The sequence below is a fragment of the Carex rostrata genome, chromosome 1, assembly GCF_964058835.1.
Source record: "Carex rostrata chromosome 1, lpCarRost1.2, whole genome shotgun sequence".
In the NCBI taxonomy this organism is placed as follows: domain Eukaryota; kingdom Viridiplantae; phylum Streptophyta; class Magnoliopsida; order Poales; family Cyperaceae; genus Carex; species Carex rostrata.
The window spans coordinates 528,564-542,709 of record NC_135918.1 but is presented as its reverse complement, the minus strand read 5'-3'; the positions used below and the strand labels follow the sequence as shown (position 1 = coordinate 542,709).

At 38.0% G+C, this 14,146-nt stretch overlaps 1 protein-coding gene and 1 pseudogene across 1 annotated transcript; one reads left to right on the top strand and one right to left on the bottom strand.

Annotated features, from left to right (window-relative positions):
* Nucleotides 1-1,584: 1,584 nt before the first annotated feature.
* Nucleotides 1,585-3,669, top strand: LOC144564773 (exocyst complex component EXO70C2 pseudogene; annotated as a pseudogene).
* Nucleotides 3,670-8,426: 4,757 nt separating this feature from the next.
* LOC144550565 (uncharacterized) lies at nucleotides 8,427-9,539 on the bottom strand. Its single transcript, XM_078298569.1, has 2 exons — nucleotides 8,900-9,539; nucleotides 8,427-8,801 (listed from the first exon to the last, which is right to left on the bottom strand). Exons 1-2 carry the CDS (start codon nucleotides 9,431-9,433, stop codon nucleotides 8,619-8,621), a joined length of 717 nt encoding a protein of 238 aa, XP_078154695.1. The 5' UTR covers nucleotides 9,434-9,539; the 3' UTR covers nucleotides 8,427-8,618.
* Nucleotides 9,540-14,146: the final 4,607 nt, after the last annotated feature.

The following is a 14,146-nucleotide window of genomic DNA, read 5'->3' as shown; positions in this document are numbered from 1 at the left end:
AAATGACTTGTGTAAAGAAATAAATAAATAGATTTGTACTTAGCTGAATAAATATACAAATTTTTGATCGAATAATTTTTATAAATAAGTTACAAATTTTATTTATTTAGGAATTATAAAGATGTGACTTGATAATTTTATGTATATATATATATAGAGGATGGCTAAGCTCAAATCATTTGTTCCTGGACTCAGGAACAAACAATTCAGTTCTCTGATTTCCGAAGTTCAAATGGCCGATCCAAACCGTTAGATGTTTAATCTATATTAAAATGTGCTTGGAGACAAAATTTTATATTTTTTGGAATTTTTTTACTATTTATTAAGATGATTTGAAAGTCGCTGTTTTTTTATGGTGCAGAATTTTAATAAAAACAGCGACTTTCAAACCCTCTTAATAAATAGTAAAAAAATTCCAAAAAATATAAAATTTTGTCTCCAAGCACATTTTAATATAGATTAAACATCTAACGGTTTGGATTGACCATTTGAACTTCGGAAATTAGAGAACTGAATCGTTTGTTCCTTAGTCCAGGAACAAACGATTTGAGCTTTGCCATCCTCTATATATATATATATATATATACACTATTTGATATTGAACTATTAAGATTTTTAAAGTCGAATTATAAACACGTAATAATATTCGTACGCACTGTAATATTTTACAAACCTTCGATTCGAAATTGGAATGAAAACATATTTTTAACAAATTAAATGAGTACATATTGAATTATGGATTATTTGAACCTTTGGATGCAACTCAGCACTAATCTTGAAGCACCTAAAACCAGCAAAAAAAAAGAAAAAAAAACCTAGACCGGACCGGCCTACCTGTGAACCCGGACCGCCCTGCCCCCGAACCTGAGACGGGCACGGGTTTGAAATGAGGGTTTTTGAAAAAAAAAAAAAAACCCGTGAACTCATGCCTGTTGTACCCATGTACTTGTTGTACCCATGCCCGTTGTATCCGTGTACCTGTTGTACCCGTGCCCGTTTACCCGTCGCTTGCCACGGGTTTTGCCCGGCCCGTTTGCAAACCACTAACCCAAGTCAACCTCATATATTATTTCAGAGACATGAATACAAATCGGTGCATGGTTGTTTGTTTGTTGCCATTGTGGCAATTATTTTGTCATCTAGAGTCTAATTAATGTTGAATATTTTTGTCAACTACCCCCCTCCTTGTTTCAGCTCCACCCCTGCTGCTGAACTGTGATTCATGTTTCTATTGTTACTACTGTTGATTTTGTTTGGTGTGTTATACTAATAGTGAATGATTCAAATATAAAAATAGAAGTTACCGATTCATATCTTTTTGGGTTTGGTTATTATACTGAGCCGGAGAGGCGAATATTCTTCTTAAAATTGTTTGAGGTAAGATATCAGAGGTATGTCTATCCATTTTTCTTTTCTATTCTGGACATCTCCTCTGACACTTTAAGTCATCTCTATTTTCTTGTACAGGCTAATTTTATATAGAATTTACAGGCTAATTCTATCTATTTTTAGGTAACAGGAGATACTTGACCCATGGTCAATCATCTCTCATTTCTCTTTTGCCAAGTCATTTGTTTAAGACAGAATCCCAATTCTGATTTCTTTTTTATTTTTCTATCTGATCCTCTAGAGCACAAAAAATGGAGAAAAATGAGAGACGCCTGATCCCTCAAAAGTCCAATAGCTTCTCTTTTTCTAGTCACAGAAAGAAAATCCAACGCACTCTCTCGTTAGGCTTCATCAATCCCAACTCAATTGAGAAAAAAACAGCAGAATTTCTGAAGAACCACATAAAAGAAGGCCAGAAAAATAAGAAATCTGAGAATGAACCTAACAACAACAATACCAACAATGCAGAGGAGGCAAACCATATCCTCAAATTTGCAACAATCTTGCAAGAAATTGACCTATTTCTTGCCACACTCAATGACCTGGAACAACCTGCTGAATCACCACCGGAACTGCCAGAACTTGTCATCAGCAAGTTTCTTGATGTGGTCGAAAAGGTCATCATAAAATATTGCTCAGGGGATGAACCGTGGGTCCCGGAGGATGACGATCACCCGCTCTTAGCCACCATTAACCGTGTAGCTATAATCAACTCAGAGATTATTAAACATTACTCTAATTCAATGTACACTCGAATCATTGACAGATCAGGCAGCATCCTCCACCGGTGCATGGTATTTCTTGAAGATGAGTTTCATCTCCTCCTACTAGAGGACCGCAATGCTAATTTATGTTGTATCATCCCCCCACCTCCAGAGGAAACCCAAGGCAAATCAGAGAAACCATCTCTGCCGTACACTTCAAAAATTGTTGAGCGGCTTCGAGGCATTGCTGATTCTATGATATCTGCTGGGTATGTCACAGAGTGTTGCCAGGCATTCGCCACTGCAAGACACAATGCATTCCGTTCTATCATCTCATCTCTTGGTTATGAGAGGTCTAGCATTGATGACATTCTTCGAATGCCATGGGAGACATTAGAAGGACAAATCCCTATGTGGATAAAGAGTTGCCAGCACACCATAAAAGAGGTCATTCCATGTGAGCGTGAGCTTGTCGAGAAGGTCTTTTCTTGTAATTCCAAGTTTTCTTCTGATTTTTTCCAAAACTTGGCAAGAGAAGCTATCATTTACCACCTAACTTTTCCTGAGGCGGTGGTAATGACAACACAATCCATCGAGAAGTTGTTTAAAGTTCTTGACATGTATGAAACCTTGAAGGAGTCAGAACTTTTAATTGGTTCTCTCCTCCTCAGTGAAGGGGAAGCCAATATTGATGATCCTTTGTTATCATATAACTTAGATCTCAAGTCCGAGGTTAAGTCCGCCAGGTCATATCTTGGTGAAGCAGCTGTTGCCATCTTCTGTAACCTAGAAAGGTCAATTAAAGATGACAGCAGTAGATCAGCCATGGCAGGTGGTGTTCATCCTCTAACCCGTTATGTCATGAACTACCTCAAATTAGTTTGTGAGTACAAGAACACCATGGAGCATATCTTCAAGGAGCATTACAAACCAGCACCCCATAATGACAATGCATCAGATGATAACAATAACCCTTTCGCAGCAGAATTGACTAAGTTGATGGATCTCCTCAATGAAAACATTGAGGAGAAGTCGAAGCTATATAAGGATGTTTCATTGAGTTACATATTCCTCATGAATAATGGCGGCTATATGGGACAAAAGATCAAAGGATCCGAGGAGATCAGCATGTTGTTAGGGGCTTCTTGGGCACGTAAACGGTTCAGTGAACTAAGAAAATACCACAAGAATTACCAGAGGGAAACATGGACTAAGATTCTTGCATGCCTTAAGGATGATGGTTTAACGGTGAAAGGAACCGTACATAAAACAATGCTAAAGGAACGTTTCAAAAGCTTCAATTCGATGTTTGAGGATATACACAGGACACAGAGTGCTTGGGTGGTTAGTGATGAACAGCTCAAGTCAGAGCTTAAGATTTCAGTGTCAGCAGTGTTGGTACCGGCTTATCGGTCATTTACGGGTCGTTTTGAGCAGCATTTGGGCTCAGGGAGACACAGAGAGAAGTATATCAGGTTTTCACCAGAGGATATAGAGAAGTATATAGAAGACCTTTTTGAAGGTACCCCCATGTCCATGCCACGACGGAGGTGACCCTATATAAGATCAAATATTAGAGTGGCCAGGATGTTAGAAACAATTAATTAAAGCTCTCTCTATATATAAATAAATGTTCCAATACACGTTTTGTATTTTTGTATCTTTTATTTTTTTTAATTTATTTTGTTGGGTGAAAATTAAGTTAGTACAAATTCTCGCACTTGACATTAATATAATTAAGGACCTATTGTATATGCTACTTGTATGTATACGATAAAGCATGCATGATATATTGCATATACTTGAATGGCAGGTTTAAGGTAATTAAGTAAGCTTTTATTCTTTACGGTTTTATTTGATTATTGTCGAATCATTTTCGTAATGGGAAAAGTGAACTCATTGGCCCCTTCTTCTTTCACTTCTCTTTTGAGATTGTGTGGGGGTGAAGACGATTAGAGTGATATCAACCGTTTTTTTTTCCTCCTATTCAATCTGTGTTAGAACTTAAAGGAAGGTCTTCATTTAGCATGAAAGGGCAATTTTGTCATTTCAGTTTTTAAAATAATGAAATAAAAGGGTTAAATAAATAAATGAGGATAGATGAAATAATATCAAGTTTTGATGGGAATATTGGATATTATGGTGTTTTCATGAAAATATTGGCTATTTTAAAATTTATATGGGCACACTAGAAATTTTTCCTAAATTTTTTTTTTTGAAGGTTGTCGACAATTTGTCGGCAACGATATATATTAAAAGAAAAGTATTTACAATACACTCTAGCTACTTGAATTTAAGCTACTTAGTAAATAACGCTGCAAGAAGTACACAATACTCTCCTGCCTGATCTAACAATCCTCCCGCATTCCTATAACTATATAAAGAGTTCCCAGTTGTGCAAATCGGTTGTGGATTCATCTATTAATATTCTCACTATCTTGCTTGTCCCAGAGAAGGTCCTCCTGTTCCTTTCTTTCCAAAGTGTCCAACATCCACCTGCCCAGGCCATGTCCCATCGCTGCCTAGTCCTTCCCTGCAATGAATTACGGCCGCGGAGCCATGCATCCTCTATGTTCTGCTCCGTGCGCGTTGGAACATTAATTTGGGCACATAACCCTTGCCAAAACCTTTTAGCAAGCGGGCAGGACCACATGATGTGGCCCGATGTCTCCACGCTGGTACTACTGCATAGTTTGCACCCCGTGTTTACCTGACAACCGCGTATAATTAAGTTCTCCTGCGTGAGTATCCTATCGAGCAACATTAACCATATGAAAACCCTGACCTTCATTGGTACCTTCAGCTTCCATAACTCCCGGTGATGCGCTGACTGAATACCTGTGTTGTGGAGGGTCAAGTATGCCGATGCCACCGTGAACATGCCCGTGTTGCTCCAGCGCCATACTCTTATCGGCTGACCTGCTTGCACCCTGAGTGAACTAGTGTAGAATGGTACCAGTTGTGCCAGGTCCTTTATGAAGAAAGATTCTGATGCCCGCTGGGCGAGGGTGTTCTCGTCCATTATTCCATAAAGGAGTCTGAGCGTCTGAGACCATTGGCCTTCCGGGTGAAGTTGTAACCACCAAATCCACTTCAGTAACAGGGCTTCATTCTGGCGATCTAGATCCATAATGCCCATGCCCCCATTGGACTTTAGTGCACACGTCGTCTCCCAATTAGCCAGGCAGTTGATACCCTTACATTCCTGGGTTCCCCTCCATAAGAAGCTTCTCCTCATCTTGTCAATGTGCTTTACCACTCCCTTAGGCATCCTCAAAGCCTGCATGAAATGGAGTGGTATTGCTGACAGTACAGCCTTTACTAGCGTAATGCGGCCCCCGTATGACAAAAGATTGGCTTTCCAACCCTCGATCCGACTTCTAACCACTTGAAGCATAGGTTCGAAATGCACCTTTCTTGGCTTCCTAATTGTGAGCGGCAGACCCAAGTATTTCAACGGTAGTTGAGCCGGCTGGGATGCCAGGATTCCAGACACGACCTGGATCATGTTTGGGGAAAGTGCTATTGGGACAAATGCACTCTTGGATCTATTAATCTTGAGGCCTGATAACTCAGCATAAACCGACAGGATCCGGCTGATGATGCTTAATGAGGTTGGATGTGCCTCTGAGATAATCACCGTGTCATCTGCAAATTGAATGGCCTGTGTCTTGAGGAAGACGTGAGGTCCCATTGCTGGTTGAGCATTCTGTAAGAACCTATTTAACGAATCAGCCACGAGTATGAAAAGCATAGGCGACAGCGGGTCGCCTTGACGCAGGCCTCTCATGTGTTTTATTGGCCTTGTCTGCACCCCATTAACTCTGACTGTTGAGGTTGAAGACCTCAGAATAGTCATAATAGCCGAAAGCCACTTAGGCGGGAACCCTCTCTCAATGAGCAGGTTGGTCATGAAGCACCAGTCCACCGTATCAAAAGCTTTCTCGAAATCCACCTTGTAGAGGATCGCCGGCAGTTTCTGTTTGGAGCAGAAAGCCAACAGTTCTCTAGTGACAAGGAACGATTCCATCATGGAACGGCCTTTTACGAATGCTGTCTGGTTCTTGTCAACGAGCTCCTGGAGGTGCGGTTGTAGCCTGTTCGCCATTAGCTTTGTTGCTATCTTCACCACCGTGTTGATCACGCTTATCGGTCTGTAATCGGTAATTTCGACCGGAGAGGATTTCTTGGGCAACAGCGCGATAGTGGCTTGGTTCAGGCATGAAATGTTTCCACCTGTTTCAAAAAGGAAGTAAATTAGTGAGACAGTATCTACCTTGATCGTTGGCCAGAATGCTCTGAAGAATTCAATCGGTAGGCCGTCTGGCCCACTGGCTTTGTCCTTAGGCATGCAGTTAATGGTCTCCAGTATTTCTTGCTCAGAGATTATGCCGTCCATATGTCCCAAGGCCATATTCATACCCGGCCCCACCTTGCCACGTAAGTCGAAAGGTCTGCTTCTCGGGCCCCTCAGACCCATCATGTTCTTGAAGTGTCTATGGATGTGGTTCTTAAGCTCCGAATCTGGAATGGGCGTTCCCTGTTCCGTTTTCAGCCCTGAAATAGAGTTATTATTTTTCCTTCCGTTTGCCACCGCATGAAAATATTTTGTATTCTTATCTCCCAACTTCAGCCAGTTCGCCCCGGAACGCTGTTTCCATTTTTCTTCTCGATCCCCTGCCAGTCTGTATATGTGTTCACGCAGCCTGATCCTCAGTCTGAATTCAACGGTGTTAAGTTCTCTTTTTTCCTCAACCCTGTCTAATTGTTGTAGCACCCACTTTGATCTGGTCAAGTGTGTATCTTTGTTTTTAAATTTTGCTTGCGCCCATTCCATTAGCTGCCGTTGAGTGATCCTGGTTTTCTGTCGGAAATTCCACGCAGGAGACTGACCCGTCTGTGTGGGAGCAGACCAGGCTCGACTGACTATCTGGTATACCTCTGGATACCGAAGCCAGTAGTTTTCAAATCTGAAGGTTCTCTTTTTCCTGTGGGTGTGTGGTTTGATAGTGAAGAATAGTGGTACATGTTTCTCTTTTTCCTAAATTTTATGTTTAATTCCTTTTATGAAACCTTGGCAGAAACAGGCTGAGCAGCGCTTCAGAGTTTACAATAAATGATGCTTCTTCTCATGTATTGCTCATGATGCTCCTCGTTTTTGTCATGGTGCTCATGCAAGGCGTATCCTCCACTTGCCAAGACGGCAGCTTCGGCCATCTTTGCCTCTAATTTGTGCCTGTGCGCATGCTCCGGGTCTTTCTCTGCCTCGTGTTTCTCGTGCTATTAAATTAGCATATATTTTTTAAAAGGGGGTAATAAAGTAAAAGAAAAGAAAAAATATAAAGTTTTTAAATGAATGATGTTGTTGTCTGTTATCTGCCTTTTATTGCAGCTAACTTATCCTCTTTCACACTTTTATTATCTGTTTATTTGTAAATAATTTATTATAATTTATCTTGTAAAATGTCTTTATCTTTGAATTTTTTGACAAGAAGACTTTTTTTTCCCTCATTAATTGCTGTGTGGACATCTCATCAGTTAAAGTGGGCAATTGATTCGATAGGAGATGAAATCCACAGATTTAGTCGGGCGTCTTATTGTGATAATTAAAGTTGCTCTTTGTCACAATAGATATATAGATATACCCGATCGAGCATAGCTAGGCTGCAGCCGCAAGTGCACCAATCTCGCTCGGGGTGTTCGTGATTCTTGTCATAGTGCTTTACATTGTCGTCGCGATGGTGGTGGAAATAATGGTGATGGTGCTTCTTAATTGTTCTCGTCATCCATTTAATTTGCAAATTAGTAAAAGCTTCTAAAATGAGAAAAAATCAAAAAATAATTTTTGGTTGCTATAGATGATCTATAGGTTCAGCCCGGGGATGCATATAATGAGGATATATGTAGTTTTGGAAGTTGGATATATATATATTCCTTATGCTGACAGCAACATCGATCTAATTAATTAAGTCATGGATTTACTTGAATTTGTACAACGATTGAATCAAAGCATTGGTACAAACTACAAATTATTCATCTACCGGCCGCTATTTGTGGTATACTGGTATATAATCTATAGCTTCATGTTGCTAAATTAAGTAAAGTTTCTAATTGATTTTTCAGCTGGTATTACGCATCAGTATTCAACATGTCCTTGTAACTAATATTTCAGAAACAATGAAGTGCATTGATTCCCCAGGTCCACTGTGCATGAACGAGTCCCAGAAAATAATAATTAAGTAATTCTCAAGAGCAATAATCGGAGAAAAGCAATCAAAATACAAAAATTAATACATACACAAAATCTTAGAAGAAAAGTTCACATACAAGTCATAAATCAAACCACACCACTTGGCATCCTTTCCTTATTCCACTGCACAAACACCCAATACTAGATGATGATAAAGGGAAAATTAAAGAAAGTTCAAAGCAATTCGCACTCAGACGACAAACACGTTCAAATGGAAGAAAATGATGAAGGGGTAATATATGATTCATTTTTTTTTTTTTAATGTAAATCTGATTTCAAAAGAAGTGGTGCTTTTTCTTTCCTTCATGCTCCTCCGCCTCATCCTCAGCCTCCTTTTTCTCATGGTGCTCGTGGAACGCATAGCCACCGCCCCCAACTGCTGCTGCAGCTGCAATTTCCTCCTCAATCTTGTGCCTTCGGGCATGCTCCGGGTCTTTCTTTGTCTCATGTTTCTCGTACTATTTTTAAGAAAACAAAATTAAATAGATTTCAAATATATATATACAAGTTTATTTATATGTAAAGAATAAAATTATTTGATTGAAGAAACAAGTACCAGAGCAAAGCCGCCGGCTGCAAGTGCACCCATCTCGCCGAGGTGCTCCTTGTGCTTGTAGTGCTTCTCCTCCTTCTTGTACTTCTCATACTCCTCCTCGTCAGTTGGCCCAGAGGCTACAGCTGTAGTCTGGCTGCTGTACTTGTCCGAGTAATCACTCGTGTCACTGTACCCACCTGTGGTCTGGTTATACCCGCCACCAGTCGAGTAACCACCACTCTCGTTGTACCCACCACCTGACTCCTTGTACCCCCCGGTGGAGTAGCCCGTGTTCTCCTTGTACTCACTGGCGGAGTAACCGCCGCCGGACCCTTTGTATCCCCCGGTAGAGTAGCCGGTGGTCTCAGAAGCGTAAGTACTGTCGCCATACTGGTCAGCGCTGGCACCATATTTGGTCTCGGAGGAGTAAGTACTGTCACCGTACTTGTCAGCGCCGGTGCTGTATGCTGTCTCCTGAATGACTTCCTCATCGGCTGGTGTCTCCTCCTTGCGGTGGTGGTGGAAGAAACCGCGGGAACGGTGCTCTTCGGCCATGTCTATATATAGTTGTATTTTCTTTGTGTGTGTGTGTGTTTGTTATATATATATGATATATCAACAATCAAGAGTTAATTGAGTGAAGTTTGGTTTAGTTGAGTTTTGGCCAAGAGAGTGAGGGTATTTATAAGGATTTAGCACTTGAAAAATCACAAGGACGGTGTGACCAATTAATTAACCCAATTCACAGATTTGATGCGTCCGCTTATTGTGGAAAGTGGAAGCGGATTGTTCAATTTGATTGTATGGATGGGGACATGGACATGGGGTCTTATTTCCCTTTGGACCAGCAGTTGGGCCTCCCTCGAATAGGATGGAATCGATGGATCATCTTAACTCGAGAAGCGTCACCGTTGCGTCGGGTTTGGACATTCCACCTACCACCCGACTACCCGACCCATACAAATTAAGCATATACTTGAGCGAGCTTATGGAGATCCCATCGATTTTTCATTATAGAAAATCATACAAGAGCATTCAAACTGATACTATCTATGCTACCAAAAAAAATAGAAATTATAATCAATCAGTTAATAAACTATACCCTGTTACTTTACTATCTAAAATCAAAAGCATATAAAGACATTCAAACTGCAAATATTATTCTCTAAAAAAAAAAAAAGTTGACATCATTGAGGCAATCTAACTATATTTCATTGTGTATATTTGAATAAAATAAATTATTAAGAATCTAGGCCAAAAAAACTTCATAACTATATCCTATGGGCATATCCTGTATAAATCGTAGTAAAGAGTTACGACACCATTTCATAAATATATCAAATGTCTTATTTTTTTGGCGTACACTCTAAACAAGAAAACTTTTTCTTCACAAAAGTATTTAAATCAAAATATTAATATCTCTAAAAAAGAAAAAATAGAGGACCGGCCCGCCTTTGCATGGGGCGGTCTAGTGGGTTTATTGGGCCTGACGGTCGGGGCAGTTTTGAAAAAAAAACAGATGGCAGGGGCATTTTTAAAATTTTCTTTTTTTGGGGGGGTATTAATAAAAATGGCCGCCAAATTTTACTATTTTTTTAGATATGTATAAAATTATTGTTTCTAGACCATTCAAAAATAATAATTTTGTACCTATCTAAAAACAATAGTAAAAAAGTTTCAAAAAATATAAAATTTGATCTTCATGTATATTTTAATATGGATATCAGGTTGAGCAATTTGGATTGATTGTTTGGACAACAAAGATAAAAAATATGCGATATGATGCATGAAAGGTACAAGATATTTGAAACCCTCCCCCCCCCCCCCCCCCCCCCTTTAATTTTTACCAATTTCTATTTAATTTTAGAATTTTCATTTTTTTTTCTATAATCGGGTATAAAAAAAGGAGTCTGATAATTGTACCCCAAACAAAATCCCCGAGTAACTTCAAATATTATCTAACTTCCATTTCCAGCGCTAATATCTAAACATTTAAAGCTCTGTTTATAACATTTTACAATACTACTCGTAAACATTTAAACCTTTATCTGTAAGCATTAAAATTATAAATATATATAATTTTAACACCTAACTACTTTTGTTTTCAAGCCAAAAACGGAAAGATTCATTTCACCCACTTTTTTTTTATTTTCTCTCTGATCATTCTCATTCATTTTCTCGACGATCCGTGATAAATTTTGCAAATAAAAAATATGAACGTTTTTTATCTGATTTTCTCTTTCAAATGAGATCTATGAAAAATAACTTTCAAGTTATATTTGTATCGTAATTTTTTTTACCACTTTAAATATTTGTGACTTTCAGCTTTTTTTTTAATTTTGCTTCAAAATAATTAAAACCTTTGTTTACAAGCATATAAACCTCATGTACAAGCATATAAACCTCATTAATAACACTTTAAATCTCTAGAACAAAATATATAAATCTCATTTACAAAGAATTTAAACCTCAACAATAACACTTCAAAACATATAAACCTCAACAATAACATTTCATTTACAAAGCTCTTTTACAAAGCATATAAACTTCATGTACAAAGTCTTGAAAATTTTAATGGTTGTAGACTGAGATTTAAAAACTTGAAAATTTAAAGTGTTCATGAGTTTTACTTTAAAAAAAATAAATAAATGACTTTAAAATTACTCAAAAGTATTTCTTCATGGATCTTATTTGAAAGATAAAATCAAATAAAAAACAGTGGTATTTTTAGATTTGTAAAATTCATCATGGATCGTCGGGAAAATAAATTATAATGATCAGAGAAAAAAATAAAAAAGAGTGGGTGAAAGAAATATTTCTGTTTTTGGCTTGAAGACAAAAGTAGTTAGGAGTTAAAACTATACAGATTTAGAATTTTAATGCTTTCAGACAGAGGTTTATATGCTTACGAGTAGCATTGTAAAATGTTATAAACATAGCTTTAAATGTTTGGATATTAGTGCTGACAATAGAAGTTAGACAATATTATTTGTCTGTCTTAGTTTTAAAATATATAAGAATAAAATATGAAAACACTAGTATTTTTTTATTCCTGAACTGATTTGTGTTATGCGATCCTTGTTACCTGTGCTCTTTAACAGAAAATTAAGGCCAGTCGGATCTGCATGTGCTTAGCAAGATTTGCATTTGCAAAGGCGTGATTTTTTTGGGGACCAATTATGTTATGGTGTATAATTAGGGAAGGTGGGATCTGCAAACAGGTCTTAACGAAAACGATGTGGTCGGTGGATTAAAGGAACTCGCCAAACTGCCAAAGTAATTAATTGCATCTTATGGGGACGGTAACGGGAGGCGAATTCATATCCTCTGAGATATCTCAAACTTTGCGTGACTTTATGGTAAATCCCAACCGTTTAAATACGTTCTGCACTAATCTCAAAGCACACATAATTTCTGACCCCTACATCACCCCGAATAGGCACCGGACACGTCGGTCACGCAAAAATTGAGATATCTCAGAGGATACGCACCCAACGGGAGGCCCCCCCCAAGCCCCGTTGTCGGGCCGAAGTTTTCATATCCTCTCCATTCTGTTGTAGTAATATTGACTAAATTTTGCCAAAATTCACAAGTGGGATAATAGTTGGAGAATCAGGGACTTTCATGGACTGGAGAGGATCTTGCTACTCGAAGCAATGCTGTCGGCAACGACGACAAAAGGGTTAAATCATAAATGGATAATGCCAACTGGTGCCACGAATATGCTTAACGCGTCGGGAGCGTTACCGGAGAGGGTCCCACATCCAATTACAGTTGAGTAGTTAACTAATCCGAACCTCCCCGTTGCTAATTTTTTGTTTCTTTTTCTTCACATTTTCGCACTCAATTTTATTTTCACTTTAAGCACTATCCTGTTTAGCGGTGTTCATCTAAAAATAGAACCAAAGTTCTAATTCGGTTTTAAAAATAGAACCTAACCGAACCAATTTAGCATTGCAACCGAACCGATTCAAAGTTTTATTTCAATTTGTTCGATTTAAACTGAAATATATTAATTTTTTATTTAAAGCAATTGATTTATAATAAATCGAAGTATATTAAAAAATAAACCGGGGTATTAAGAAATAAATCAAAGTATTTAAAGCAATTAATTAAGGAATAAACTGGGGTATTAAGAAATAAATCAGAACGGTCCGGATCAAATTCATAATATATAAAAGTTCAATCAGTTCGGTTATTTTGGTTTTAAAAATTCCAACCGAACCAAACCGAAGTTATAATTCGGTTTCAAAAAATAATCCGAACTAAACCGTTAAACCGAAAAAACCAAACCATTTGATCCAAACTAATTCGGTTCGATTCAAAACCAATTAAACCAGACCCAATGAACACCCCTAATCCTGTTTCGAGATGACGGGTTTATGGATCTACTATGGTACTTGTTTTGCTAATTAAATTTTCTAGTTCCGTTCTTGTTATTAATTGACGTTGGAAAAATTTAGTCATGTTTGTCACGATGAAAATTATACATAAAATTGAAGTTAAAATATGTTTAAAAAAAGAAATGTTCTGAATCATTATATTCGAGCGCCCTTTTCCCATTCTTTTTGTCTTTAAGCTAAAAAAAACATAAATTTCCTTTCACTCATTTTTTTTTCTTTGATCATGCTCGTCTATTTTCTCGACGACTCTTGATAAATTTTGCGAACATAAAAATACGAACGTTTTCTACTCGATTTTCTCTTTTAAATGAGATCTATGAAAAAATACTTTTTGAAAGTGGAAATTGAAATTTATATATTTCTCAATAAATAGTTCTGTACAAATATATAAAGAAAAGGAAAACCAAAAAAAAGAAAAATCTAAAACCGAAAACATATAAATCACAGCTATCGCATAATTACTATGATTACTTTCCTTTAACACTCTTTCTCAAGTTGGAGCATATACATCTAACATGCCCAACTTGTTACGTATATTATCAATATGTGTTTTTCAAAGTGGCTTAGTTAGGATATCTGCGAGCTGAAAATCTGTTTCAACATGAATCAGTTGGATGCATGGAGAGTGTGAAGTTGTGCCTATGACAAAATCTCGAACAAGGTGACAATCTACCTCGATGTGTTTGGTGTTTGGTCCGCTCGTGAAAGACCTGATTCTTGGCAATGTGCACTGCTGCTTGGTTGTCACAGTGTAGTGTCATCAAACCATCGTGGTGAACACCTAGTTCATTGAGCAAACACGTTGTCCACACTGGTTCACAGAAAGTGTTTGCTCTCGCACGGTATTCTGACTTTGCACTGGATC

Bases quoted from the DNA above. Each gene is read 5' to 3' on its own strand.
- LOC144550565 (XM_078298569.1), bottom strand. From the start codon at position 9,433: ATGGCCGAAGAGCACCGTTCCCGCGGTTTCTTCCACCACCACCGCAAG. The intron at 8,802-8,899 runs GTACTTGTTTCT...TCTTAAAAATAG, and splicing joins CAGCCGGCGGCTTTGCTCTG to TACGAGAAACATGAGACAAA.